At 54.3% G+C, this 26975-nt stretch overlaps 2 protein-coding genes and 1 non-coding gene across 4 annotated transcripts; 2 read left to right on the top strand and 1 right to left on the bottom strand.

The window, feature by feature from the left end:
• Positions 1-1785: 1785 nt before the first annotated feature.
• On the top strand, positions 1786-3243 carry LOC122421477 (hepcidin antimicrobial peptide). Its single transcript, XM_043437542.1, has 3 exons — positions 1786-1973; positions 2879-2938; positions 3029-3243. Exons 1-3 carry the CDS (start codon positions 1887-1889, stop codon positions 3128-3130), a joined length of 249 nt encoding a protein of 82 aa, XP_043293477.1. The 5' UTR covers positions 1786-1886; the 3' UTR covers positions 3131-3243.
• A 5716-nt stretch (positions 3244-8959) lies between these two features.
• Positions 8960-25970, top strand: MAG (myelin associated glycoprotein). Of its 2 annotated transcripts, XM_043437357.1 has the most exons (11): positions 8960-9038; positions 10823-10882; positions 11509-11576; positions 11733-12101; positions 13733-14029; positions 14203-14460; positions 15919-16179; positions 22912-23199; positions 23544-23640; positions 24394-24493; positions 25454-25970. In XM_043437357.1, exons 3-11 carry the CDS (start codon positions 11531-11533, stop codon positions 25616-25618), a joined length of 1881 nt encoding a protein of 626 aa, XP_043293292.1. In that variant the 5' UTR covers positions 8960-9038; positions 10823-10882; positions 11509-11530; the 3' UTR covers positions 25619-25970. The 2 variants fall into 2 exon arrangements, with proteins under 2 accessions (XP_043293292.1, XP_043293293.1); XM_043437358.1 differs by lacking the exon at positions 11733-12101.
• TRNAV-CAC lies at positions 22452-22523 on the bottom strand. Its single transcript has one exon. It is a non-coding gene; the product is annotated as a tRNA-Val (tRNA).
• Positions 25971-26975: the final 1005 nt, after the last annotated feature.

Raw genomic sequence — 26975 nt, 5'->3', positions numbered from 1 at the left:
TGGCCCGGGAGTGAGAGAAGATGGCCAAGGGCCCATCTCTGGAGTCACAATCTGCTGTTCCCCTGGGCTGAGTGCACCCTAAGATGGTTCAGGTCGTACGTAGCAATGAGATCGCCACAGCCAGGCAGCCTTGGTTCAGCTGCTCTTCCCATCATGTGCAGGAAGCCAGCCCTCCAAAGAAAAGCCTGATTTGTAGTGTTTGCCAACATCTGTGGTGTAAGTACACCCACCAGTGGGTTTTCACCAGTGGGGGTTACAAGGTGCCATCATGATGTTCCTGACTGGCGTTGGGATGCACACGGTGCACTCATTGAGGAGCCAGTACACGCATGGTCCAGCAGACCCACCGTGCCCTCCTGTGTTTTCTGGAGGCAGGAAAGCCTGGTGATGAGGGCACAGGACCCAGGGCGGAGGCCCAAATCTGCCTCTGGCTAACCAAGCTTTGGCAGTGTCCTAAATCTTTGCCTCCGGCTCCTCGCCCTAAAAAGTGAAGAACATGAGTCTCTGGACTTCCCTGATGGGAGTCCAGTGGTTAAGAATCCACCTGCCAATGCAGGGGACACGGGTTTGATCCCCAGTCTGGGAAGAGTCCGCATGCCACGGGGTAACTAAGCCCATGCTCCATGACTACTGAGCCTGTGTGCTGCAACTACGGAAGCCCGCACACTCCAGAGGCCCTGCTGTGTGACAAGAGAAACCACTGCAACAAGACTCCTAGGCACCACAAGGAAGAGTAGCCCCACTCTGCCGCAACTAGAGAAAGCCCATGTGCAGCAATGAAAGACCCCAGGGCAGCCATAAATATATAAATAATGCATTTTTAATTAAAAAGTCTTAGGTGGGCATGGTGGGCTCCTCTCCCAGGAGCAGGGTTTGGGAAGCCAGGGAGTCAGTGGCTGAGAAGGCAGCTAGGGCCCTGAAAGCAGAGCAGAGCTCAGGATGGGGCAGGCAGGAGCTGCTCAGAGGCAAGGTCTCACGGGCTGAGTTAAGACAGAAATGAGTCAGTGTATCTGTTGGCTTGCAAAGTGCAGTCATCAGATGTTAGCTGTTACCATCACCATTGTCCTTTCTGGCCAAAACTTCACAGGAACATTTCCCAGATCCACAGGGCCATATCTTAAGGTCTGACCCTTGAGAAACCCCACACATGTGCTGGGGGCTCCTGTGGACACAAACTCCTGCACACGAGCATCACTGTTCCCTCCCAGAAGCCAACCTCAATCCAATGCCTCTGTGGTTGACTGAGTGCCTGCTCTGCATGAAGTCCTATCCTAGAGAGTGGTGACCAAGCTGAGAACAAGGTAGATGAGAGAATATTCTCATGGAGCTGACATCCTGGTCAGGGAATTAGTGAACTTAAAAACAAGGAAACACTTGTGTTTAGGAAATGCTGTTCATGAATAACATAAAAGATGATGGGAGAGTGATGAGGGGTGTGGGAAGTGACAGCCATACTGCTTGTGAATGACGAGGTCAGGAACGGTGGGGATGGAAGACACCTTACTCCTGCTCTTCGATCCGTTCTACCGCAGGGGCAAAGGGGGGAAATTTTTTTTCCTGAAATCAACAAGGTGATGTCATGTCAGGGAAAGTGTCTCCCAGGTGGCTGACTAGAGGCGTGTGTCAGCGGTCGTGTCTGCCCCACCTCCTGGACACACCTCTGTCAGCTGAGGGTGACACAACCCTGTTCCCTGTCACCTCTGTTCCCGCTTATCTCTCCCGTCTTTTCGGCGCCACCACCTTCTTGGAAATGAGTCGGGCCAAAGGGGAGAGGGCTTAGCATCCCCGCCTCCCCCAGGAGGACCCATAAAAGCAACTGTAACTGGACTCCCAGACAGCAGAGCAGGTCCTAGACATAACGGCAGGACGGCCAGACAGACGGCTCAATGGCACTGAACACGCAGATCCGGGCCACCTGCCTTCTGCTCCTTGTCCTGCTCAGCCTGACCAGCGGCTCCGTTCTGCCTCCCCAGGTGAGGGCACAGGGCCCGGAATTGCAGCAGCCCCTGGGAGATGACTGCGGAGGGCAGCGGGAGACCCCCAGCATGGGGGCGGAGGTCAGGGCGAGGAAAGGGGGGACAGGCAGCTGCTCAGAGCGCAGAGATGGGGTACCGAGCGGCAGGGTCTGGGGGCCTCTCTCTAGTTCCACAGTGATTTACTGAGTGCCTTCTCAGCAGTAAGTCCTGTTCTAGACAGCGGTGACCAAGCGGTAATAGTCTCATGGAGCTTGAATATTCTCATGAATATTCTCATACATCCTGGGCAGGAAACCAGCCAATGAACTTAAAACAAGGAAACACTTGTGTTTAGGAAATGCTATTCCATGAATAACGTAAAAGATAGTGGGAGAGTGATGGTGGGGGTTGGCTATTTTGTGAGAAAATGTTATTTGACCTATGTTTGGGAGGATAAGAGAAGGGGGCAGCCAGCTGAGACTGAGGTGGGGGCAAGCACGATAGACCCGAGGAGCAGAGGGCTGGGTGAGTGAAGGAGATGGTAATTGGAGACAAGACCGAGGGGTAGCCGTGCCAAGTCTTATAGGCAAGTGCAGAGGAAGCCCTGCAGGCTTGGGAAATGGGGAAAGCTGAGATCTGACTGATAACATGGGGAACGGGTTGTAAGGGGCAAGATACAGGGTGGGGACAGGCCTCCGGGCCACGGAGGGTCCTATGGAAGAGTGAGCAGCTGTAGAGAGAGGAGGAGACAGGTCTGGGATGTTTGCAGACAGGAGAACCACCCATGGGAAGGTGAGGCCACTCCTGGGACTCCAGCTGAGCCAGGAGATGCCAACCCCCAGGGAGGCGCTGCTCCGGGGGAGCTAGACTGAGAGCTCTGCCCGCGCCCTGCCATCCTCAGTACCCTCTTTTGCTTTCCACAGACACGACAGCTCACAGACCTCCAGACCCAGGACACAGCTAGAGTGGCAGCTGGCTTGACGGTGAGAGCCCCTGGGACTCCCCTCTGAGCCTCGCCTGCTTTCCCGTGCCTGTGCCCCCTGAGCCTGGCTCACTGCCCTTCCTTCCCACAGCCCGTGCTCCAGAGGCAGAGACGAGACACCCACTTTCCCATCTGCATCTTCTGCTGCGGCTGCTGTCGTAAAGGCACGTGTGGGATGTGCTGCAAGACGTAGGACCACCCCCCAAACCCCGCCGTGCCCTCTTCCCTTATTTATTCCTGCTGCCTTCCAACACTCGGTGAATAGTCTTGAAATAAAATGGCCGGTTCTAGCTCCTGTTTTCCAAACCAGAGTCTCTGTTCTCTTTGTTCCCTGCCCAGGTCTAGGCCAGAGGCTTGTCTTGGGCCCTGTCTCGGAGGGCCAGTCCTCCTCAGTGGGGTGTGCAGGGTCTCTGTGTGCTGGGAGGTCACAAGGAAGCTTGGTGAAGGACATCTGTTTTCTCTTCTTCCCCCACTTCAAAAGGCCTCGAATTTACTTTGCCAGAGCAGGGAGTGAAAGTTCAAGTTTCCTCTTTGAAATCTTCTCAAAAACAGGGGTAAATTCAGATCCCTAGCAAGGGTTCTCAGAGCAAGGTCTGGGGACTCCTCCAGGGCTCCACAAAGTGGAGACAACTCAGATGCCAGCCATCTTTCTCACACTTGTTTTCTTGAGAACAGACTGTGGAGCTCTCCAGAGGCCCCATGACATGTGTTGATGTTATCCTTCTGACAGCTAGCTGATGGAGTGCTTTGGGTCTTGTGCTTTAAAAACGTCTCAGTTTTGGGACTTCCCTAGTGATGCAGTGGTTAAGAGTCTGCCTGACAATCTGGGAGTCTCAGGCTCGATCCCTGCTACAGGAACTGGGATCCCACGCACTGTGGGGCAACCAAGCCCAGGCTCCACAACAAGAGAAGCCGCGGCAAAGAGAAGCCTGCACATCATAACTAGAGAGTAGCCCCCCACTGGCTGCAAGTAGAGAAAGCTCACTTGCAACAGCAAAGAACCAGTGCAGCCAAAAAAATAGTAAAAGATAAAAAATACCTAGTTTCAATTTCTAATAGATAAAGCAACTATAGAGATGACTCACTAGAACAAAAAGTTTTTGAAGTTCTCAAGTTTTCAGAGTACAAAGGGGTTCTGAGACCAAAAAGTTTGAGAACCACTGGCCTTCAGGGAGCAGACAGGTGCAGTAAATGAGTGAGGCCTGATGGATTTGTTTCATAGGAGCGTCTTCAGTTGTATGTGCTCGGTAAGGACACACTTGGCCTAGGACCCATAGGACAATACCGTTCACCTGCACAGGGCTTGAATTCCCTCCCTTTCTTCTTCAAAACTGCATTCCTCTCAATTTATCTGATTTGCCCACTTTTGATAGAAGAGGAGATGCAAGATGCATTTCATTATCATCTTAGCCTGTGAGAGCACGTCGTCACTAGCACAGTGATACAGGGCCTCAGCCACTTGGCCTCAGTATTGTGTAAAGATAGGGAGTGGGGAGGCCAGGGGCCCCCTTCAACGAGGGCTGCCAGGCAGGGCTGCCACGCCCACTGGAGGGCCAAACATCACGAGAGCTACTTTTCAAAAGAAGGTGGCGATCCTTATTTTTATGTGAAATTTCCTGATTCCTAAAATCTTGGCAACTGATGAAAGGAATCTGATTTTTAAAAAATCAACACTCTGGGAGCCAAACTAAACCCAGCTGGGAGCCAGATTGGTTCTGCACACCATCAGCTTCTGCCTCGGAAGCCACAAGAGGCTCGTCCTCTGTGAGAGGATTTCCTAAACAGAGACGGAAGGACAGGGAGAGGAAGGGCTGTGTGGGCAGCTTGGCTGCGCCTCCCAGCTGTGGGATCTCTCAAGCGTCCTCACCCCACTCTGAAACCCCACCTCCTCATCTGTAAAAGGAGAGAATCTTCTAGAATCTTCAGTTCTTTGGACTGTCATGATGCTCAGCAACAGAAGAGTGTGAAGCAGTTTTGGAAACTGTCCAATGCCTCATTGACGGGAAGGATTCATACTGACAGAGGAGGTGGAGGCCTCTCAGACCCTCCTCATAAATAAATACCCCAGAGGTGGGAAACTCAAAATTGCTGATTGCATTTCATGACACCAAGGCTTTTTGAAAAAGTATTTCTTCTTATTTATTTATTTGGCTGCACTGGGTGTTAATTGGACATGCGGAATCTTTGTTGTGGCCTGTGGGATCTAGTTCCCTGACCAGGAAGTGAACCTGGGCCCCCTGTATCGGGAGCAGAGAGTCTTAGCCACTGGACCACCAGGGTCATCCCCACACCAGTGCTCTTCTCTCAGCTTAGCCAGTCCTCCAGGTGGTCCTAGTGATGGGAAACAGAGGTACCCAAACATCAGTGTTCACCCAAATCTCCCAGAAGGCCTAGTAAAAGGCAGACTTGGCAGGTCCAGGGTGGGGCCTGGAATGAGCATTTCTAACAAACTCCCAGCTGATACTGCTGCTGCTGGCCTGGAGGCCACACTTCGAAGACTCCTGCTGTTGGCTGACGGCAGAGAGCGCCTCTGGGTTAGACCAAGCACCTGCTCCCAGTCAAGAGCGTGTGGAGCAAGTGGGCGCAAGGGCTTGATCCTGCCCTGAGATGAATTTTGCTCAGTCTGTACAACGTTTTAGGTAAAAATTGGGCAAATACCTAAAGACTGAGATATTTCACACAAAAATGTGAACTCCGGCTATTACAGACTGAACTAGGTCCCTCTGAAATTTATATGCTGGGGTTTCCCTGGCAGGTCTTTCCTGGTGGCTCAGATGATAAAGAATCTGCCTGTAATGCAAGAGATCTGGGTTCAATCCCTGGGCTGGGACGATCCCCTGGAGAAGGGAATGGCTACCCACTTCAGTGTTCTGGCCTGGAGGATTCCATGGACTGTATAGTCCATGGGGTCGCAAAGAGTCAGACACGACTGAACGACTTTCACTCTCTGGCAGTCTAGTAGTTAGGACTCAATTCAGTGCTTTCACTGCTGGGGCCTGGGTTCAACGCTTGATTGGGGAACTAAGATCTTGCAAGTCACATGGCCAATTAATTAATTAAATGTAAATGTTGGAGTCTTAACCCCCAATGCAGTTGTGTGACCTTATTTGGTGAGAAGGTCTTTTTTCTTTTTTTTTTAATTGTTTGGCTCAATATGTGCGATCTTAGTTCCTTCACCGGGGATCAAACCCTCATCCCCTGTGTTGGAAGTGCGGCGTCTTAATCACTGGACCATCAGGGAAGTCCTTTGATAGAGTCTTTACAGGGATAATCACGTTAAAATGAGGTCATTAGGTGGGTCCTAATCCAGTAGGTTTGGTGTGCTAATAAAAAGTGAAAATTTGGACACAGAGACCCACATATAGGAGACCTCTAGTCTTCAGCACCATGAGACAATTTGTTGCTATTGTTCAGTGCTAAGTCGTGTCTGATTCTGGTTTCCCTCTCCTTCACTATCTTCTGGAGTTTGCTCAAACTCATGTCCACTGAATCGGTTATGCCCTCCAACCATCTCATCCTCTGCTGTCCCCTTCTCATCCTGCCCCAATCTTTCCCAGCATCAGGGTCTTTTCCAGTGAGTTGGCTCTTAGCATCAGTGGCCAAAGTATTGGAGCTTCAGCATCAGTCCTTTCAATGAATACCCAGGACTGATCTCCTTTAGGATGGACTGGTTGGATCTCCTTGCAGTCCAAGGGACTCTCAAGAGCCTTCTCCAGCATCACAGTTCAAAAGCATCAGTCTTTTGGTGCTCAGCCTTCTTTATGGTCCAAGTCTCACATCCATACATGACTACTGGTAAAACCACAGCCATGAGACAATAAACTCTATTTTTTAAGCCACCTGATCTATGAGGCTTTGTCACAGTCACCCTAGCAAACTTGCCTTGTCTGGAAAGACCCGGTGATCGGGCAGCACTGGTAGCTGGATCTGAGTGGCACCTCGCCTTTCTGAGGCACAGGCTCCCAGGTCCCTGAGTCCTCCTGTGGGCTGGGGACCCGGGTGCAGATCTCAGCAACAGCACCCTCTGTGGGACACACTCACCTGTGCAGCCCGCCCCCAGGGACAGCCTTCGGTTCACACCCAGGGAGATGGTGGGTCCCCCAAACTAGACACACAACTCCAACGCGGCTGGTGTTGACGTGGAAGGCTGTGACGTATGAGTCCTCCAAGATCTCCGTGTCCTCCCCTGAAGCCCACGCACCAGGTCCCTCTCTTCTCTGGGACCCAGGCGTTCAGGCCCCACCCCACTCTCAATGGGCCTTTGTCCCTGACTGGGAAAGGCACGGGCAGAGTCTGACATCATGAAGCCTGAGGTGGGGGTGGGACTCCCCATCCCCCCCCATTCCAGGCTTCTCTGACTCCTCACTCCCCAGTCTGAGGGATTTCCCTGCCTCGACCCATCCCCTGTGCCTCGGGGCCGGGCTCTCCCTTGGGAGAAAGGGCCCTCTCTCTCTCCCTTCCTCCCCACTGCTCTGGCCCGAAGAGGACAGAAGATGCACCAGTGTGGCTGAGCAGCTCATGATCAAGCCACTACTACACTCAGGGGACGACAGAGGATGAGATGGTTGGATGGCATCACCGACTCGCTGGACATGAGTTTGGGTAAACTCTCGGAGTCGGTGATGGACAGGGAGGCCTGGCATGCTGAGGTTCATGGGGTCTCAAAGAGTCAGACACGACTGAGCAACTGAACTGAGCACTTAGTCACACCACCACCATGCAAAGGTCATGACTGGGCCTGGGGCAGCAGGAGGATCCCCATGGAATCTGCACACAGAGGGTCACCAATCAGCTCAGAGAGTCAGCACAGCCCGGGCTGGGCACCCTCACGCACCAGGCACTGTGCTAGGGGACACAAGGGTGAACAAGACAGACAGACAGATAGACAGGCGGAAACCTGAGCTCAGATGCCAGTGGGGAAACAGCTCACTGAGGGTGCAGGTGGGCGAACAAGGTGCTGAGGGCCGTGGAAGGACCAGGCAGCATTTAAATATTTCATTTATGGTTGTGCTGGGTCTTCACTGCTGCTCGCGGGCTTCCTCTACTTGAAGCGAGTGGAGGCTGCTCTTCGTTGTGGAATGAGGGCTTCTCCTTGCCGGTGGCTTCTCTTGTCGCAGGGCATGAGCTCTCGAACACAGGATCAGTAGTTGTGGGGCAAGGATGTGGGTGCTCTGCGACATGTGGGATCTTCCTAGACCAGAGATTGAATCCATGTCTCCTGTATTGGCAAGCAGATTCTTTACCACTGAGTCACAGAGGAAGCCCCCGGGGCAGCTCTTAAACAGGGGGGCTCAGCTTGGCGAGAGGGGCTGATCAGCAGCAGATCGGGAAGCGGAACAGGGCAGGGGAGTTTCCAGGAGGAAGGAACAGTGCCAAGGCCTCCAGTGAGGGTACTGGAGAAACACACTCATGCACCCACTCTGCATTTAGGAAGTTTAACTCAGGAGTCCGTCTCCCCGCAGGGTAGAGTGGGAGGAAGCAAAGCCCTGTCCTCCTGAAGGTCATGTTCTCACGGGAGGAGACAGTTAATACATAAAGTCATTTCCAATGGGAAGAAGAGCCTGGAAGAGAATAGACCAGGGTGTGGGCACCAAACATGACATCCTCTAGGGAGGATGAGGGGACTAAAGCTGAGAGTGAGCTCTAGAGGCTGCCTCCTCCTGGTCACACTGGCCTCTATGGCCTCCCGGGCCTAAGGTTATCAGTAGCATTGCCACCAAGATTCCCTTGAAGCTGAGGACTACATGTTCTGCATCTCAGCCTGAGACTTCCAGAGATGCTAGAGACCCCCCACCCCAACCTGGGACCCAGAACTAGGGTACGCGGGGATGGAGCGAGGAACGAGTGAGGCAGCCACCCCCAGCCCCTCCAGGAAGGAGCTCGTGGAACCCAGGCGTCAGGCTGCCCAGTCCGAGCTGTGGTGACAAGGGCCCTTTGTGCCCCCCTCCCCCGGGGGCAGGGAGGAGCTGGGCCCTGGAGGCAGGCGGCCCCTGGCACCCGGGGGGAGGGGAGGGGCTGGCGAGTGGGGGCCTAGACCCTGGGAGGCCAGGGGACTGTGAGCAGGGCCGGCGGAGCAGAGGGTGCAGAAGCAAGAGCATCAAGTGAGTACTGCAGCTGAGAGTGCTGGGGACGCGGAGGAGAGCAGAGGACCCGGGTTGAGAGCACGGGGCAGGGGCGGCCAGGGCGCGGGCAGCGCAGGGCGTTCTGGGCCGTGGATGGTGGCTGTGAGCGGCCACTAATTTCGGATGGGGGAGGGTGCTGCTCAGGACCGCGCTGGGCGTGGGCTGGGATCATGGCACAGACACTGACAGGGCTTTGGGAGGAAACCACAGAGAGAGAGAGAATGAGGCGCCCTCCTCAGCACCCCTCCGGTGGAGATTCTGCCCTGGGGCGCCTAGGTTTGTGGCAGTTGGGGTGGAAGTGGTCCAGGGCCAGGAGAAGAGTGAAAGGATGCCCAGGTGATCACAGGTCTGTATCCTGCCATCTGGGAGGGGACGGGGGTGGGGGCAAGTTCCAGAACTGAGCACACAACAGGAGCATGTGTGCATAGGCGCGTGCACCTCTCTGAGTGAGCCTTAATCCACGTCAGTGTTTCTCAGTCTTTTTTTTTAACATCTCACTAAGGAAACCTTTCAGACTTGCTTTTCCTAAACCCACTTCCCCCATGAAATCTTAAGATAATGGATGGACTGTTTGTGTTTATGTACCACAGCCTTTTAGAGAGCCACAAACCATCGTAATAACTCAGGCTTTTCTGGACCCCATCCCCAAGAACCAGTTTTCATCCGTATTCAGAATGCGTGGTCTACACGCTTGGTTCATAAGTCTGGGCCCGTGGCCCTCACCTGTGTCTACCCGCCGTACCTCCCTGAGGCAGGTACAAAGATGGCATCTGCCATGTGTTCTTCGGCAGGGCTCTGGGTGGGGCTGGCCACAGCCACACCTCCGTGTGTGTGCCGGTCCGAGTGCCTTTGGGACCATGGCACGCAGTGCGTGTGCCTGATGGCCACGCCTGTGCCTGTCCAGGTGTGTGGTGGGCAGGAGGGTGCAGGTGTGTGTGAGTATCTGCTGCACGTGGGTCCCGGTGCCTGTTGATGTGTGCAAGGTCCTGAGCAGTGCTGTTGGGGTGGGCTGGCTCCTTCTGGTTTTGCCCAGATCTGTAACATTTCATACCAGCATTTGCATGTGTCTGACTGCGTGCGTCTGTCCGTGGGAAGACAGTGTCAGAGGCCAAGAAAGCAGCCACTTGGAAACCCTGGCTCCAACCCGAGGCGACCCACAGGGCAACCGGGTGCTGGGGACTCACTAACCCCAGTCCCTGGTCCTTCCTGGCTCCACTCAGAGCCCGGCCAGGCGTTCCCAGCTCTTCTCTCGACCCCACCTACCTCAGAAGCCCCCCAGGACAAGGTGCCCTCACCCTGAGGGAACAGACCTCTTTTGTAACCAGGCTCTGGCCTCTGGAGGGTGAGGACACCAGGGGCCGTCTGTGGGGCGGGAGAGGGCGGCAGGAATTCCCGCGGCATGTTGGGAATGCTGATGCTGTGAAACCCAGTCATTGATGGGGCTGGGTCCCTGCCTGCCACCCCCAGGCCTCAGCCATGGGACAAGTGCTCCCTTGCCCCATTCACACCCCTCACCTCCCCCCACCCCAAAGCTCTGCTGCTCCCCTTGGCTTCCCTGGAGTTCTCGATCGTGGTTTGCCACGGGAGGTGACCACAGAGTAGCTTTGAGGCTGTGTGGGAGGGTCTCAAACATCCAGAGGCCATGGGCAACAGAGAGGGTGTGGGTAGCCTGACAACGGCCACGACTCGTGGTGGATCCTGAGAGCGGGGGTGGGGGATGTTCGGGCCCCCACCTCCTTGCACCTGTCTGATTCTTGCTCCAGGTTGGCCGGCTGACAGCTGCAAGTGGGACCAGAAGGCATTCCCAACTCAGGGAGACAGAGGTGAGTGGGGAGGGTTCCAACTTCCCTTCCTCCTGGCTTTTCCTGCTTCCTCTTGCTCATCCAAACTTGGCTCTATCCTTACTTTCTGGAGATCCCCAAAGGCATCATGGTGATGAAGATAATTATTAGCACGTCACTAGCCATGTAGATACCTTCACCAGCTCAATGGACATGAATCTGAGCAAACTCCGGGAAACAGTGAAGGACAGGGAAGCCTAGCGTGCTGCAGTCCATGGGGTCGCAAAGAGTTTGACATGACTGAGCAACTGAATGACAACAAACCCACGTAGAGTCAGGACAGTTTGGTGGTGAGGTCTGCAACCCTGGACAGGCAGACAGGGCTTGAATCCTAGCTCTGCTGCTTGCTGGCTGTGTGACCTTGGGCAAGTTACTCAATCTTGCTGGAGCTCAGCTACAAAAACAGGATAATAATTGCACTTACCTCAAATGAATTTGTATAGTAGAGTACCACGGGTGGTACATGGTTGATGCCACAGATGTGTCTGTGATCATAAATACTAATAGCAGCAGCAGCTAACATCTGAACGGGCTGCTTCCCAAACTCTTACCTGAAGTCTTACTTTTCACTTCCCTGGGCCTTGAACGCTCTCCTCTCCCCTCTCCAGCTCTGCTCACTTGCTGTACAAAATGATATTTCTCACGGCGCTGTCTCTGTTTTGGATTATGATTTCAGGTAATAATGCCTGGGGGTCTGGGGGTCCATGGGTCCTGGCCCCTGAGCAGGCTGGGGTCCCTGGACCCCTCAGGTGGTGGGGGGTGATGGGAGTGGGAGTTGGGGGCACCCAGGCAGGATGTGTCTCTCAGCCTCAGTGGTCCTGCTCACCCACAGCCTCTCGTGGGGGTCAGTGGGGCGCCTGGATGCCGTCGTCCATCTCAGCCTTTGAGGGCACGTGCGTCTCCATCCCCTGCCGCTTCAGCTTCCCTGATGAGCTGCGGCCGGCCGTCGTGCACGGCGTCTGGTACTTCAATAGCCCCTATCCGAAAAACTACCCGCCGGTGGTCTTCAAGTCACGCACGCAGGTGGTGCACGAGAGCTTCCAGGGACGCAGCCGCCTCCTGGGGGACCTGGGCCTGCGCAACTGCACGCTTCTGCTCAGCAACCTCAGCCCCGAGCTGGGCGGCAAATACTACTTTCGAGGGGACCTGGGGGGCTACAACCAGTACACCTTCTCTGAGCACAGCGTCCTGGACATCATCAGTGAGTCTCGGAGGGCTGTGCTGGGGGCAGGGAGCATGGGAAACAGGAAGACCTCCCAGTGCCCCTCTGGGGAGGGTCTGGTCGGCAGAACCAAGGACTTGCTGGTTCGGCTGGAGGGAGGGGTGCCAAGCCTCTGCCCACATGACCAGGCAGATGACAGAAAGGGGCAAAGCAGGGCCCCGAGTTGTGTTGTCCTCCCCAGAGGAAAGCAGTGCTCTTACTCTTCAGAGACACCCAGGAGAAAGGCAGTGGGGCTCAGGGGTTGCAGTAAGGCCTCTGCATCCCTGTATTAGCTGGGCTACTGTAGGCAGTTTGCTGAAATCCTCTGGGCCTTGTTATCCTCTTCTGTAAAATGGGGATAAGAACAGCACTTAAAGTTCAATAAGGGAATAGTTGTCAAGTGCGCAAAGTAGTGCCTGAAACACGGAGTTCGGCTCAAGCTAAATGGTGTAGCATGAGAATGCAGGGCCATAGATCTCAGGCAGTCTGAGTTTTTGTTGTTTTGTTTTGTTTTGGGCCATGCCAAGTGTGATGGGGGAATCCTAGTTCCCTGACCAGGGATTGAACCCGTATCCCTTGCAGTGGAAGCTTGGAGTCCTAACGACTGAATGGCCAGGAAATTCTCTGAATTTTCAAGGGGAACCAGAGCTGTGTATTTTCAGCATAGGCTGCTACTTCAGATATATATATATTTTTAATGTCTTAAGTTTACACCAAATAGAATGCAGCTCTGGACCAGTTTGGGCAGAGTAGGGTCCACTGCCTCATTTCTGAGAGGCCCTGATAGGCATGGAACCCTTAGATTCAGGTTCCCCATCAGCTCTGAGACCATGTGAGGAGCCAGATTACAGCCCTGATGCAGAAAGAGTCCCCGCCCCCAACTCCAAACCGGCACAGACAGACAGACACAGCTCTAGGACACACACACCCCCCACAACACACACACACGTGGAAGGTAAAGCAAAGCAAACATAGGAAGGAGAAAAGTTTCTTGAGGAATATAATATATTGTCTGGGGCACGGAGCTTCCTAGGTTGCAAAGTTGGTAAAGAATCTGCTTGTCAATGAAGGAAGATGCAAGAGATTCAGGTTCCATCCCTGGGTTGGGAAGATCTTCTGGGGGAGGAGACGGCAACCCACTCTTGTATTGTTGCCTGGAAAATTCCATGGACAGAGGAGCCTAGTGGGTTACATAGTCCATGGACTTGCAAAGAGTTGAACGTGACTGAGCACGCACACATAGGGCACAGATGATGAAGCAAGAGCAACAGGGTTTGAAGCTCAGTTTTATCTGGTACTAGCTGTGTCCTCAGCTTCCTCATCCATAAAATGAGCAAAATAACATTACCCACCCTCTAGTTTCAGCATGGCTGGAAGGACTGGCAAGTCAAACACTGGTGAAGTACTCAGAGCACTATATTGTTGTTTCCATTATTATTACATCCCTCGTTGGATCTGCCGAGGGCTTCTGGGTGAACAGTACCCAGGAAAAGAGCAGATTGTGGGGAACTCTGCATCCCAGGGCGGGGAGGAACCAGGCGCCAGGAATGGAGTCCGACAGTGGCCTGTGGGTGGGGGACGGCTGGTGGGCGACGCTGCTTCCTCACCCTCCATCTCCCGGGCTCATGTAGACACCCCCAACATCGTGGTCCCCCCGGAGGTGATGGCTGGCACAGAAGTGGAGGTCAGCTGCATGGTGCCTGACAACTGCCCGGAGCTGCACCCAGAGCTGAGCTGGCTGGGCCACGAGGGGCTCGGGGAGCCGACTGTGCTGGGGCGGCTGCGCGAGGAGGAGGGTACCTGGGTGCAGGTGTCGCTGCTGCACTTTGTGCCCACCAGGGAGACCAACGGCCACCGGCTGGGCTGCCAGGCCTCGTTCCCCAACACCACTCTGCAGTTCGAGGGCTACGCCAGCCTGGACATCAAGTGTGAGCCTGGGTGCGGGCCGGGGGCGGGGCGGGGCGGGGGCGGGGTCAGGGCCGGGGGCGCGGCGGGAGGGCGGAGTCAGGGCCAGGGGCGGGGCGGGAGGGCGGGGTCAGGGGCGGGGGCGGGGCCTGCGTGCGCGCCAGCTGAGGTCCTGTGTCCTCTCTCCACGCCGTAGACCCCCCGGTGATCGTGGAGATAAACTCCACGGTCGAGGCCATCGAGGGCTCCCACGTCAGCCTGTTCTGCGGGGCCGACAGCAACCCGCCGCCGCTGCTGACCTGGATGCGGGATGGCACGGTGCTCCGGGAGGCCGTGGCCGAGAGCCTGTCCCTGGAGCTGGACGAAGTGACCCCCGCCGAAGACGGCGTCTACCTCTGCCTGGCTGAGAACACCTATGGCCAGGACAACCGCACCGTAGGGCTCAGCGTCATGTGTGAGTCGCCACCCTGTGCGCCCCACACACCTGGCACTGGGGAACCAACCTCGCCCAGGGCAGAGCTGGGGGGCCAGGGTTGGGGGTAGCGGTGGCGGTCAGGTCATGCCTGTAGTTGAGATGAAGATGGAGAGGAAGTTTAAGGTTAAGGAGTTCTTTTATTCTTGAACACCTACTGGGCACCAATCTCCTGCCTAGGAGGAGAGGGAGTCAGAGGTGGTCCCTGCCCACCCAGGAAAGCCTGTTAAATTCAGTTTCCTGGGGGGTAGAGCTGGGCTTGGCCCCAGGAATGTGCATTTTATTATTATTATTATTATTTTAAATATCTGTTTATTTGGCTGCATCGTGTGGGCCTAAAATCTTAGGGGCTCCTGCCAATGCAGGAGACGTAGGTTTGATCCCTAAGTTGGGAAGATTCCCTGGAGAAGGAAATGGCAACCCACTCCACTTCCTTCTGGGAGAATCCCACAGACAGAGGAGTCTGGTAGGCTACAGTCCATGGGGTCACAAAGAGTCAAACATGACTGAACACACACAGGTGGGATCTTAGTTCCAACACCAGGGATCAAACCCCTGTCCTTTGCATTGCAAGATAGATTCTTAACCAGCAGGGAAACCCTGAAATCTGCATTTTAACATAAGCCCTATTACAGTTTCAATGGGAGGGCTGAGGGGAACCCAAGCCTGATCCAGCCCCTGTGGGCACTCTGGAACATTATAGGGCTTCAGGGGGAAGGGGCGGGTCAAACAGGATTCTTGGCTAGGAGCCAAGGAGAGGTCATTCATTCATTCATTCACTCACAAATATTTATTGAGGAAAAGTGCCCAGGACTGGGGATAATAAAAATGACAGCGTCAGGCAGCGTTTGATTTACTCAGCAGTTTCTGAGTGCCCTACGCAAATGGTCTTTCCCTAGACATCCCCATGGCTGATTGCCTTCTCCTGGCCCCCTTCTAGTCTCAGGGGAGCTTTCCCTCAGCATCCTAGTTAAAGCCATAACTACCCTGACTTCCCATCCCACCTTTATTTTTCTCCAAAGTGCCCCTCCCCATCTTGCCAACTGGATACTTGATTTCCTTATACAGCATCTGTCCACGTGGACAGAGATCGTCATCTGCCTTGCTCAGCCTAAAGCAGTGCATGCCATAGTCTGTTCTCAGTGACCCCTATGAAGCTGGGAACATTATTAAGCCTAGTTTCCAGATTTAAGAAATGGGGCCCAAAGGGTTAAGACATGGGTCCACACACAGCTGGGAAGGGGTACAGCCAGGACTCAGACACAAGCACCGTGTCTGCAGAATCTCTGTAAATGAGACAGCCAGTCCTGGGCTTACTTGGGCTGTCCTGAAGTGGTGTGTTCCAATTAGGGTGTTGGGGGTCACATTTAGGGGAGAGAGTTGGCTGGCAGAAGAGGCCCCCCTGGCTTCTGACCACTGGCCCCCTGTCCTGCCCCCTAGATGCACCCTGGAAGCCGACAGTGAACGGGACAGTGGTGGCCGTGGAGGGCGAGACAGTCTCCATCTTGTGCTCCACACAGAGCAACCCGGATCCCATCCTCACCATCTTCAAGGAGAAGCAGATTCTGGCCACGGTCATCTACGAGAGTGAGCTACAGCTGGAGCTGCCTGCCGTCACACCCGAGGATGACGGAGAGTACTGGTGTGTGGCTGAGAACCAGTATGGCCAGAGGGCCACCGCCTTCAACCTGTCCGTGGAGTGTGAGTACCCCCCCCAACCCTCTGCCCCTGATGAGAGTAGGTGGGCTTGATTCCTGCCCACCCACCCCTGTGGTGGAGCTCAATGGGGGACATTCAGCATCCCAACCAAGGGTCAGCTTTGCTCCAGCAGATGGGGGTGGGGAAGCTGAATCCACAGCAAGAAAAGGCCCACCTAAGGGACTTCTCTGGCAATCCAGTGGTTAAGACTCCACACTTCCAGTGCAGGGGCATGGGTTCAATCCCTGGTTGGGGAACTAAGATCTCACATGCTGTGAGGGTTGGCCAAAAAAAAAAAAAGTCCCACCTGAGAATATAATATTCCCACACCCGGGGATGGGCTTTTGACCAAGGATATTTCTGAATCCTGTGGCCATTGCTTCTTTGAAGTGTAGAAGTGTTAGTCCCTCAGTTGTGTCCAACTCTTTGCAACCCCATGGACTGTAGCCCATCAGGCTCCTCTGTCTGTGGGATTTCCCAGGCAAGAATACCAGAGTGGGTTTCCATTCCCTTCTCCAGGGCATTTTCCTGATCCAGGGATCGAACTCGGGTCTCCCACAGTGCAGGCAGATTCTTTACTCTCTGAGCCACCAGGCTAGCACACGTGCATTAACTAAAACAAAAACCGCAACCTCTAACCCCGTGGAGCATCGTTAGGGACCAGGCACTGCTGGGCGCTCTTGACAGGAACCTACTCTTTCACCTCTTTGGCATCCCAGTGAGGGAGGTTCTCTTACTGTCCCCAGTTTCCAGAGAAGGAAACTGAAGCCCTTAGGGGTTATGTCACTCACCCCAGGTCACCCAGGCAGAACTGAGATTCAGATGCAGCAGTCTGGTTCCACTCTTCTGTAATGCCCAAAGCTGACCTCATCCTGTGTTATGACATCAGAATACATTGATCAAGCCGTTGTTATGTGCATGAGCTGTGTGGCTCAGTGGGAGGCGGGAGATAGGACCGAGAGGACACCAACCATGTTAACAGATATAGCACAGCCAGAGAGATGAGATGCATGCAGATAAAAAGCTAACTGTCTTGGGAATGGAGCTCGTTGTTCCACTGCCAACCAGTCCCCTTCCTGACCTCCCTTCTCTGGACAGCACTGCCAACACCCCGCTCCCACCCCGGCCATCAGGTCATAGCTCCCGAGTCTTGGTTTCCACTTCCCCTCCTCCAGCACCTCCTTCTGGAATGTCACCTCCATATTTCCATTCTCTCTGCTTCCTCCCCAACCCCAGCCTGGCCTCTGGAACTTGTCTCCAAATTCACCACTTCCAGACTCACTTATTCCACCTACTGTGGTCCCCACCACACAAGTTTGTCAGAAGGTACTGAACACAGTCCATACTCAATAGTCTGCAAGTGGCCACAGTCAGTTGTCATTCACTTGCTAAGCTGAGTCTGACTCTGCAACCCCATGGACTGCAGCACTTCAGGCTTCCCTGTTCTTCACTAACTCCTGGACTTTGCTCAAGCTTAAGTCCATTGAGTCAGTGATGCCATCCAACCATCTCATCCTCTGTTGTCCCCTTCTCCTCTTGCCTTCCATCTTTTCTAACATCAGGGTCTTTTCCAATGAGTCAGCTCTTCACATCAGGTGGCCAAAGTATTGGAGCTTCAGCTTCAGCAAATACTCAGGATTGATTTCCTTCAGGATTGACTGATTTGATCTCTTTGCAGTCCAACGGACTCTCAAGAGTCTTCTCCAGCACCACATTTCCAAAGCATCAGTTCTTTGGTGCTCAGCCTTCTTTATGGTCCAACTCTCACATCCATACATGACTACTGGAAAAACCATAGCTTTGACTATGGCTTTGTCGGCAAAGTGCAGACAGATTATTCCAGGGCAAGGTGATGGCCGTCACTGCTCTGCTGACCTTTCATCTTGGGGACATCTTTCCTCCCAGTTTCCTCTCTCCCAGCATCAATCGTGATCATGTGTATGGGTTGTGTATACTCTGCCTTCTTCATACATGCCCCTCCTTCTTCCTCTTGCTTTTCCTCGTTATATCTACTTCCCTAATCAGAGCTTCTTAGGTGTAAGAGTCAGAGAACCCCCTGAAAACCTGCTGGAAGCCCCTGAATGTACACACAACTCCACCTCATGTCAGTCACAGACCATCCTGTCCCATGGACTGTAGCCCATCAGGCTCATCTGTCCATGGAATTCTCCAGACAAGAATATTGAAGTGGGCTGCCGTGTCCTTCCCCAGGGGAGCTTCCCAGCAGGGTTTGAATCCTGGTCTCCTGCATTGCAGGCAGATTCTCTACCACCTAACCCACCAGGGAAGCACAGTAAGAGTGTCAGCAGCAAACAACACTGAAGGGCCTGTCCTGAACCAGGATTGCATCCCCACCCAGCACGTGTTATTATGATGGCCTCTTTCTTTCTTTTTATGTGTTTTTTTAATTGTTGTAAAAGTCACATAATATAAAATGCACTATCTTAACCATATTTAACAGTACAGCTCAGTGGCCCTAAGTACATTCATACTGTTGTACAGCTCTCACCATCACCCATCTCCCCAATTTTTCACCTTCCTAAACTGAAGCTCTGTCCCCATTAAACACTAAGTCCCCAACCCCCTCCCTGGTCACCTCTTGAAGCAGCTGCATATTGTCATCATCTCCGTTCACTGAGGAGAGACTGAAGGACAGAATCCCCCAAGGCCATGCAGCTGGGAGGCTGGCCAGTGTCAAGATTCTTCTGGACCCTGTCTGTCCAGTTCGTAAACCTCTGGCTGCTTCAGTTCCCCTGAAGTCCCTGGTCCCCAAGGACTCAAGGCCTTTGATGTGCCAGAGGGGACAAGAGCCGTTCCCCCACCCCCACCCCTGCTGAGCCCAGCGCTGGGCTCCGAGGTCTGGGTCACAGTGCTTGCACTCTGGGAGTCCAGCCTCAGGCTGCTTGGCAGAACCATCCCTCAGTCCCCTCTCTGTCCCCGAAGTCTGTGTCCCCTAGTACTGGGGCTTCCATGCTCACTGACAACGGTGGGTGCTCCTGAGGAGGGGGTCCCAGCAGGGGACCTATAGGGCGCTCACCCTCTCTGAGATCTTGTGATGAGCAGGTCTGAGCCCTTTGCACATATTGGCCTGTTTCGCTCTCACAACAATGTGACTGGGGGTAGGGATCACTCATCACCCGAGTTTGATATGAAGAAGTAGAAGTGTACTGGTGCCCAGCCCCCGACAGAGCTGAATGGACTTGGGTCTGAATCCAAGCGCTGTTTCCGTCTTGCTGTGTGATCCCAGACGAGTGACTTCACCTTTGCTGAGCTCTGACTCTCTTCTCTGAAAAATGAGTGTGACAGTATCTTACATTAAGGATATTATGGTGAGCGCCCACAGGGCCTGACAGGAGCCCCACGTGCTCTATGAGTCTTAAACACCCTTTTAATTTCCCACTCACCTCCCTGAACTCCTGGCTGGATATCCGCCGCCTTCCTGCTGCCAAGGCGTTGCTCACGTGCGCCCTCTGCTGGAAAGTTTCGATGTGCATGCGCGCGTGCTCAGTCGCTTTCAGTTCAGTTCAGTCGCTCAGTCGTGTCCGACTCTTTGCGACCCCATAAACCGCAGCACGCCAGGCCTCCCTGTCCATCACCAACTCCCGGAGTTTACTCAAACTCATGTCCATCGAGTCGGTGATGCCATCCAGCCATCTCATCCTCTGTCATCCCCTTCTCCTCCTGCCGCCAGTCCCTCCCAGCATCAGGGTCTTTTCCAATGAGTCAGTTCTTCACATCAGGTGGCCAAAGTATTGGAGTTTCAGCTTCAGCATCAGTCCTTCCAATGAACACCCAGGACTGATCTCCTTTAGGATGGACTGGTTGGATCTCTTTGCAGTCGCTTTATCTAATCCTAAATCCCTAGGTGGGATGTTAAGCTTTCTTTTCAACACACTCATGCTCCCACTTCAGAGTGTATTCTCCGTAGCCCCTGGTGAGTCAAGCACCCATTACCCCTGTTTGCACAGATGAGAAGTCCATCTTGCAGGTCCAGGAAGCTGAGTGGCCTGGTTCCGGCCACCAGCCAGTAGATGGCAGAGCTGGAATTCAAGCCAAAGCTGTCCCACCCCCAAGCCTTCCCATCTTTTGTGGGACCTGGGATTTGTCTAGTGTCAGTCAGGGTTTCACAGGTCTCGGGGCTGCCGGCAACTCTGCAAAGATGCTGAGCACACAGCAGGTCGTCAGCATGCCCGCAGCCCTGTCAGAGCTGTACTAGTGCTACAGTCTAGAATGAAAAGATTTTTACTTTTTAAAATAATCACTGTCAGTTCAGGTTGGTCATTGCTAATTTACTCTGTGGTGTGTTAATTCGTTAATACTATAGTAAGCATCAGTCTTCCCTGGTGACTAAGTGGTAAAGAATCCGCCTGCTAATGCAGGAGACATGGGTTCAATCCCTGGGTTGGAAAGATCCCCTGGAGAAGGAAGTGGCAACCCACTCCAATAGTCTTGCCTGGGAAATCCCATGGAGGGAGGAGACAGGCAGGCGGGCTATAGTTCATGGGGTCCCAAAAGAGTTGGGCACAACTTAATAACTAAGCAACAACATAGCAAGCATATACACGTTGGCTTAAACAGAATCTGGACTATTTAACTTTTTATTTACTAGACTTAGAGATATGTACCCATTCCAAATGGAATGATCCCTATTGCAAATACCCAAGTCTCATGGCTCCCTGCCCCATCACTGTTACCTGCATATTCTTTTTGGCTGGAAATTGAAAATAAGTGAGGTAGGTGGGCTACAGTCCATGGGGTCGCAAAGAGTCAGACACAACTGAGCCACAACAAAGGTGGGCCAAGGATCTTTTGTCCATATGGAAGTGAGATTTACTCAGGACTGAGAACCAAAGGTCAGTCTAGAGTGAGCAGAGGTGAGTACCAAACTCTCAGAAGGAAAGAGAACATAGATTAAAAAGCGACATTCAATGTTCTATTATAATTTCATATTGCAAAATGAAAGGGAAAAAACCATCCCAGTATCATTTTTGTAATTCAAATGGCAGTAAAGCTCAACAAAATTATCTTGGGTGGAGGGTGGTGTCTGGTGCATCCTATGAGGGAGGGAGGGTCAGGACGCAGGGTCTCCAGGGAGTGAGTGGGGGCATCTGCAGGATGGCCTGGAGACAGAGCTGGCTGAACTCAGTTGCTCATCCCATGAGTCTTCCCAGAGCTCCCGCCAGGTGAAAGGGATGTTCTGGAAACCTTCCTGGAGGTCCAGTGGTTAAGACCCAGCTTCCACTGCAAGGGGCATGGGTTTGATCCCTGGTCAGGGGATTAAGATCCTGCATGCTTTTCAGTGTGGCAAAAAGAGAAAAAAGAAAGGGATATTCTAACAGTGGGGACAGAGTGGAGACAGAGGAAGCATTTGTCTGGATGGAAATAAGAGAGCAGTCACATCAGCATGTAACTCGGGTAGATATAAGTGCTGAGGAGCAAACCCGAGTGAACTGTTAGTGCAGCGAGGTGCCGCTTACATGGTGTGGGCAGAGAAAGATCGTGGTCTGCACAGAAGCTGCCTGGAGTGAGGGTGTGAGCTCCGCAGGTGTCAGGGAAGTGCTCTAGGCTGAGGGAGAAACGGATGACCTCCAGGTGTGGGAAAAAATCCCACGAATATGAGAAACAGCAAGGAGGCCGGTGTGTCTGGAAGGGAGTGAGCCAGAGTGAAAGCAGGAGATTTGAGTGTGGCTAAGTCCTACAGGGCTTTGCAAACCAAAGCAAAGTATTGGGGTTTTATTCTAAGTGACGCGAGGAGCAGTTGGAGGGGGTGAGTTTAAGCAGGGAGCGCCGTGATCTGATTTATCTATTTATATTTATCACTTTTAAAGATTTTATTTCAGGGTTTTTTTGTTTAGATTGTATTTATTTTTGGTTGTGCTGAGTCTTAGTTGCTGCATGGGCTTTTCTCTGGTTGTGGTGTGTGGGCTTCTCATGGTGATATCTTCTCTTGTTGCAGGAGCACAAGCTCTAGGGCACGCAGCTTCGGTAGCTGTAGCACGTGAGCTTTGTAGTTGCAGCTCCCGGGCTCTAGAGCACACAGTAGTTGTGGTGCATGGGCTTAGTTGCTCCATGGCATGCGGGATCTTCCCGGGTGAGGGATCGAACCCGTGTTTCCTGTGTTGGCAGGTGGATTCTTTACCACTGAGCCACCAGGGAAGCCCCTCATGTTTTAAAAATACATATTTATTTATTTGGTTGCGCCAGGTCTTAGTTGCAACACTTGAGATCTTCACTGCGGCATGTGAGACGTTTTCGTTGCAGCACGTGGGATCTAGCTCCCTGACCAGGGATTGAACCTGGCCCCCTGCATTGTGAGTGCAAAGTCTTAGCCACTGGACCACCAGGGAAGTCCCTATAATCTATCTGATTTATATTTTACAAGGTGAGCAGCATTAGAGAGGGCGTCAGAGAGAGTGTGGGAAGTCCCCGGTGGCTCAGTGGTAAAGAATCTGTTGGCCATGCAGAAAATGCAAGAGACACAGGTTCAGTCTCTGGATCGGGAAGATCCCCTGGAGGAGGGCACGGCTACCCACTCTAGGATTCTTGCCTGGAGAATCCCATGGACAGAGGAGCCTGGAGGGCTTCAGTCCACGGGGTCTCAAAGAGTCGGACACGACTGAAATGACTGAGCGAGCACACACAAGAGAGAGTGCAGGGGGCACGGGCAGCTCATCTCAGCCCAGAAGCCCCCAAGGCCCCATCCCCAGCCCACCGGGTCTTGTCTCGCCCCCGCAGTCGCCCCTGTGATCCTCTTGGAGTCCCACTGTGCGGCAGCCCGCGACACGGTGCAGTGCCTGTGCGTGGTGAAAGCCAACCCGGAGCCGTCCGTGGCCTTCGAGCTGCCCTTGCGCAACGTGACCGTGAACGAGACGGAGCGCGAGTTCGTGTACTCAGAGCGCAGCGGCCTCCTGCTCACCAGCATCCTGACGCTGCGGGGGCAGGCCCAGGCACCACCCCGGGTCATCTGCACCTCCCACAACCTCTACGGCACCAAGAGCCTGGAGCTGCCCTTCCAGGGAGCCCGTGAGTGAAGCGGCCTGGGGCTGGGAGTCAAGGGACAGATGGGACCCCCGTTGGATCTAAGCTCCCCTCCCCGAGGCTGATTACTGGCCGCTGAGTGATGGTTTGGCTATGTGTCGATCGGGTGGTCAAGATGCGCTTTCCGGCCAGTTAGGAGAGGCTGCCCCAAGCTTGCTGACACTTCACGGGCCCCACCAATAGCTCAACTAGCCAGTCAGTGCAAGGGTGTGCCTGCTGCTGCATAAATACATTCGCTCCCACCCCTGCCCCAGCCCGTCTCCTAAGCACTCTGGTGTCCTCACTCCCACCAACAGCCCTGAGGGTGCCTGGGTCTTCTCTTTCCTCAGACCGGCTCATGTGGGCCAAGATCGGACCTGTGGGAGCCGTGGTGGCCTTTGCCATCCTAATCGCCATCGTCTGCTACATCACCCAGACGCGCAGAAAGTGAGTGGCCTACGGGGGCTGAGCTGGAGCGTGGTGGGGTGGGAGGAGGGAGCCTCCAAGGGCAGGGGCGGGCAGACCAGTTGGAGGCTGGGCGTGGGTGAGAGAGGGCAGATTCCGCTGTGAGAATTCAGCTGGGCGGAGGACAGTGGACTGTGGCCGTGGTTGGGTCACAGGTGTCGGTGCCTGGATGGGACCCTTCCCACCAGTCATCACTGGTGCCCCACATTCTCTGCTGTCTCCTCCTGCCCCTCCCTTGTGATGTGGAGAGCCACTACCCTGGCTGGCAGCCACAGCATCAGTCACAGTGGGTTCCAGAAACTCCAACAACTACACATAATCTGTGGTATCAATAAACACTCCCCAGTCCCAAGTCACACCCACCTACTGCTATTTCTCTTCCTTGTGTTACACACACATCAGCTCTCCTGACAAGGAATTAATCTCTGCGTTCCGCATCCTGGCAGCCAGGGGGTACAGATGGCCCCAGAGAACGCAGAGGAGCCAGGCAGGGGTCCTGAAGATGGCAGAGACTGGGGCCCAGGTGTGGCTCGTCTTCAGCTGTGAAGCAGGAGAAGGATGGGCTAGGATGGACGGGAAGAGGCTGCTCACTGAAGCGGCCGCCCACCCCATCTTAGAGATGGGTGGAAGCAGCTCTGGAGTCCCTTGGGCCAAACTGCCAGGGTAGAGGGGACTGCAAATAGAGGAGTAGGGAACCTGAAAGTTGCACTGGGTCTGACGTGTCCTGCCCTGCAGAAAGAACGTGACGGAAAGCCCCAGCTTCTCGGGCGGGGACAATCCCCCTGTCGTGTTCAGCAGCGACTTCCGCATCTCCGGGGCGCCGGAGAAATATGAGGTGAGGCCAGAGTCCCGTGGCGCCAAGCTGGCTGGAGATCCTGGGTGCTGGGGACACTGAGGGCCTGGGAGGGGCCTGGGAGGCCCTGGGTGGAGGGGGAGCTGGCCCCAAAGAAAGGGAGGAAAGGATCTGCTGAGACTGGCTTGGCCCTGGGCTGGGACAGGGCGCTCAGGCTGAGGCTGGAGTGGGGCTGTAGAGTTCGGGGCCCACGAAAGCCCTGACCCTCTCCGCCTGGGTCTATGACTGCATTTCCTTCTCCAATAGTTCAGAGAGGTCTCTACCCTGGAATGAGCACCCCAGGAGGTAGGTTCCGGGGGCCTCAGTGTGCCCGCCTCTGGGCCCGTGTTGGGCCTTGGGGTTGGCGTGCATGTGTGTGCGTCCCCGTCAGGCATCCAGGTTGGTCCCCAGTTCAGTGTGGCCTTGCCCAGCACCCCCTGGCCTTGTCTATTCTGTCCCACTACTGCTCCCGTCTGTCTGTCTGTGGCTACTGTCCTCTGTGTGTGTGTGTGTGTGTGTCTGAAGGAGGGAGGTCAAGGATGGCAGGCGTGATGGGGAAGCTGAAGTTGCACCTGGAGGATGTCCCAGATTGAGGAGGGACCACACCAGACCTGAACCTGCTGAGATAGGCACTCACAACAACTGGGAAAAGTGGGTTCCCGACCAGGTGGCTTCCATCTAGAAAGGTGTTATGGGTTGAATTGGGTGCCCCTCAAATTCCCAGGTTGAGGAAGGTTTCTTGGAGACAGTGAATTTGGGGGCAGCTTTCAGGCTTAGCAGCGAGAAAGTTGTTTTGTGTAGGGAGCACTGGTGCGGGCAGGGCTCCCAAGGGCTGGGTCGGCTGGGTGAGGAAGGAGGCTCACGTGGGACTCTGCTCTAGAGCCGTGGGGGTGCCAGTGACCCCCACATCTGCAGCTGGGAAAGGTGGGACAGGCCCGCCTAATGGGCTGGCTCCCTTCTTAGAGCGAGAGGCGCCTGGGATCAGAGAGGAGGCTGCTGGGTCTTCGGGGAGAACCCCCGGAGCTGGACCTGAGCTATTCACACTCGGACCTGGGGAAACGACCCACCAAGGACAGCTATACCCTGACGGAGGAACTAGCCGAGTATGCTGAAATCCGCGTCAAGTGAGGGAGCCGGGGACACCCTGTGCGGTCACCCACCCCCTCCAAGACCCTCGCTGGCCCCCACTGGCTGCGGGCTCCCTTCCTCCCCAAAGTCGTGGGGGCTGGGGCAGGGAAGGGCCGGGGCAGGTGACGGAGAGCTCTGGGGGCCTGGCCTCCCCCTCCTTCCAGCTGCCCCTGCCCCGCCAGCACCCCACCTCCACCTGTAGCTTCCCTCTAACCTCCTTTAACCTCATCTGTCTGGAGGGGAGCTCCGTCTGTCCATGTTATTTATTGCTACCCCCTGCCTGGTCTCCTGCCCCCACACCTGGCCCCAGAACCTGTACGAAGGGATGTGAAATAAACGCCCTGAAGCCAAATACCCGCCTAGTTCCTGGTGATTTCTGACCCATCCTTGGGAAGCCTGCCACCCACCTCCTTGCCCTCCCCCTGGGTCCTCAGGGATTCTAGCCCGGCACCCAGGCCAGCCATTCTTAAGTTGTTCCTGCTCTGATCTGGCAGCTGTGGTCCATGGGAGGTCATGTTTGACTGCTGGGTGATTTCACCTAACAACCCTCTTTCCTGCTTGTGCCACAGTCAGAGTGAGCAAGAGCCCTAGGCTTGCTCTTCCATATTGCTGTGTCTCACTGGCAGAGATGGCGGCTGCTTCTTCGGAAGCAGCCTGGCTCCCGATTTGCCATGGTGCCCACCACTCCCTGTCGTCCCCCACCCGACTGGCTTCACTCACTGACTTTACCCCGCCCCCTGTGGGTTGCAGGGGGACCCCGGGTCTCCTTGTTTCCTGAGCCTGAAGGCTTGACTGCCATGCCTCACATTTATGCTGCATTCTGCAGCTTCAATCTTTCTTTTTTTCTTTTTAAATGAAGTATTTCTTTTGGTTGTGCCATGTCGTTTGTGAGATCTTAGTTTCCCCTACCAGGGATCAGATTCTAGCCCCGGAAGTGAAAGTCCTGAGTCTTAACCACTGGACCACCAGGGAATTCTCAATCTTTCAAAGCTCATTTGATTCAAGAAATATCCATCAGGCACCAGCTGTGTATTGAACTCCTCTAGCAAGCTTGGGCTATCCTGGGAAGGGACCTCCCCCTCCACCTCTTGCAGGACAACCCTGTGAGAACTCTGGGGCTCCAAGAAGCCCCGTGATTTTTCCCAGGGTCCTAGAGCCAGGAAATGGTGTGACCAGACCCTGGACTCAAGTCTTCTTGAAGTTAAAAAAGGCCAGACTCTCTGGCATGAATTGGTATCAACAACTAACATTTTTGCTGAGTGCTTGCTACGTGCCCCACGGTTCTACCTGGTTTACATGAATTAATCTCCGTCCGCCTTCCCTGACGACTCTGACAATGGTTCTCCAAGTGGGGTCC

Source organism: Cervus canadensis, chromosome 18 (genome assembly GCF_019320065.1).
Source record: "Cervus canadensis isolate Bull #8, Minnesota chromosome 18, ASM1932006v1, whole genome shotgun sequence".
Taxonomy (NCBI): domain Eukaryota; kingdom Metazoa; phylum Chordata; class Mammalia; order Artiodactyla; family Cervidae; genus Cervus; species Cervus canadensis.
This window is presented reverse-complemented; position numbering and strand designations above follow the sequence as displayed.

Bases quoted from the DNA above. Each gene is read 5' to 3' on its own strand.
- MAG (XM_043437357.1), top strand. From the start codon at position 11,531: ATGATATTTCTCACGGCGCTGTCTCTGTTTTGGATTATGATTTCAG. The intron at 11,577-11,732 runs GTAATAATGCCT...GCTCACCCACAG, and splicing joins GTTTTGGATTATGATTTCAG to CCTCTCGTGGGGGTCAGTGG. The intron at 24,494-25,453 runs GTGAGGCCAGAG...CTCCCTTCTTAG, and splicing joins GGGCGCCGGAGAAATATGAG to AGCGAGAGGCGCCTGGGATC.
- LOC122421477 (XM_043437542.1), top strand. From the start codon at position 1,887: ATGGCACTGAACACGCAGATCCGGGCCACCTGCCTTCTGCTCCTTGTC. The intron at 1,974-2,878 runs GTGAGGGCACAG...TGCTTTCCACAG, and splicing joins GCTCCGTTCTGCCTCCCCAG to ACACGACAGCTCACAGACCT. The intron at 2,939-3,028 runs GTGAGAGCCCCT...TCCTTCCCACAG, and splicing joins GAGTGGCAGCTGGCTTGACG to CCCGTGCTCCAGAGGCAGAG.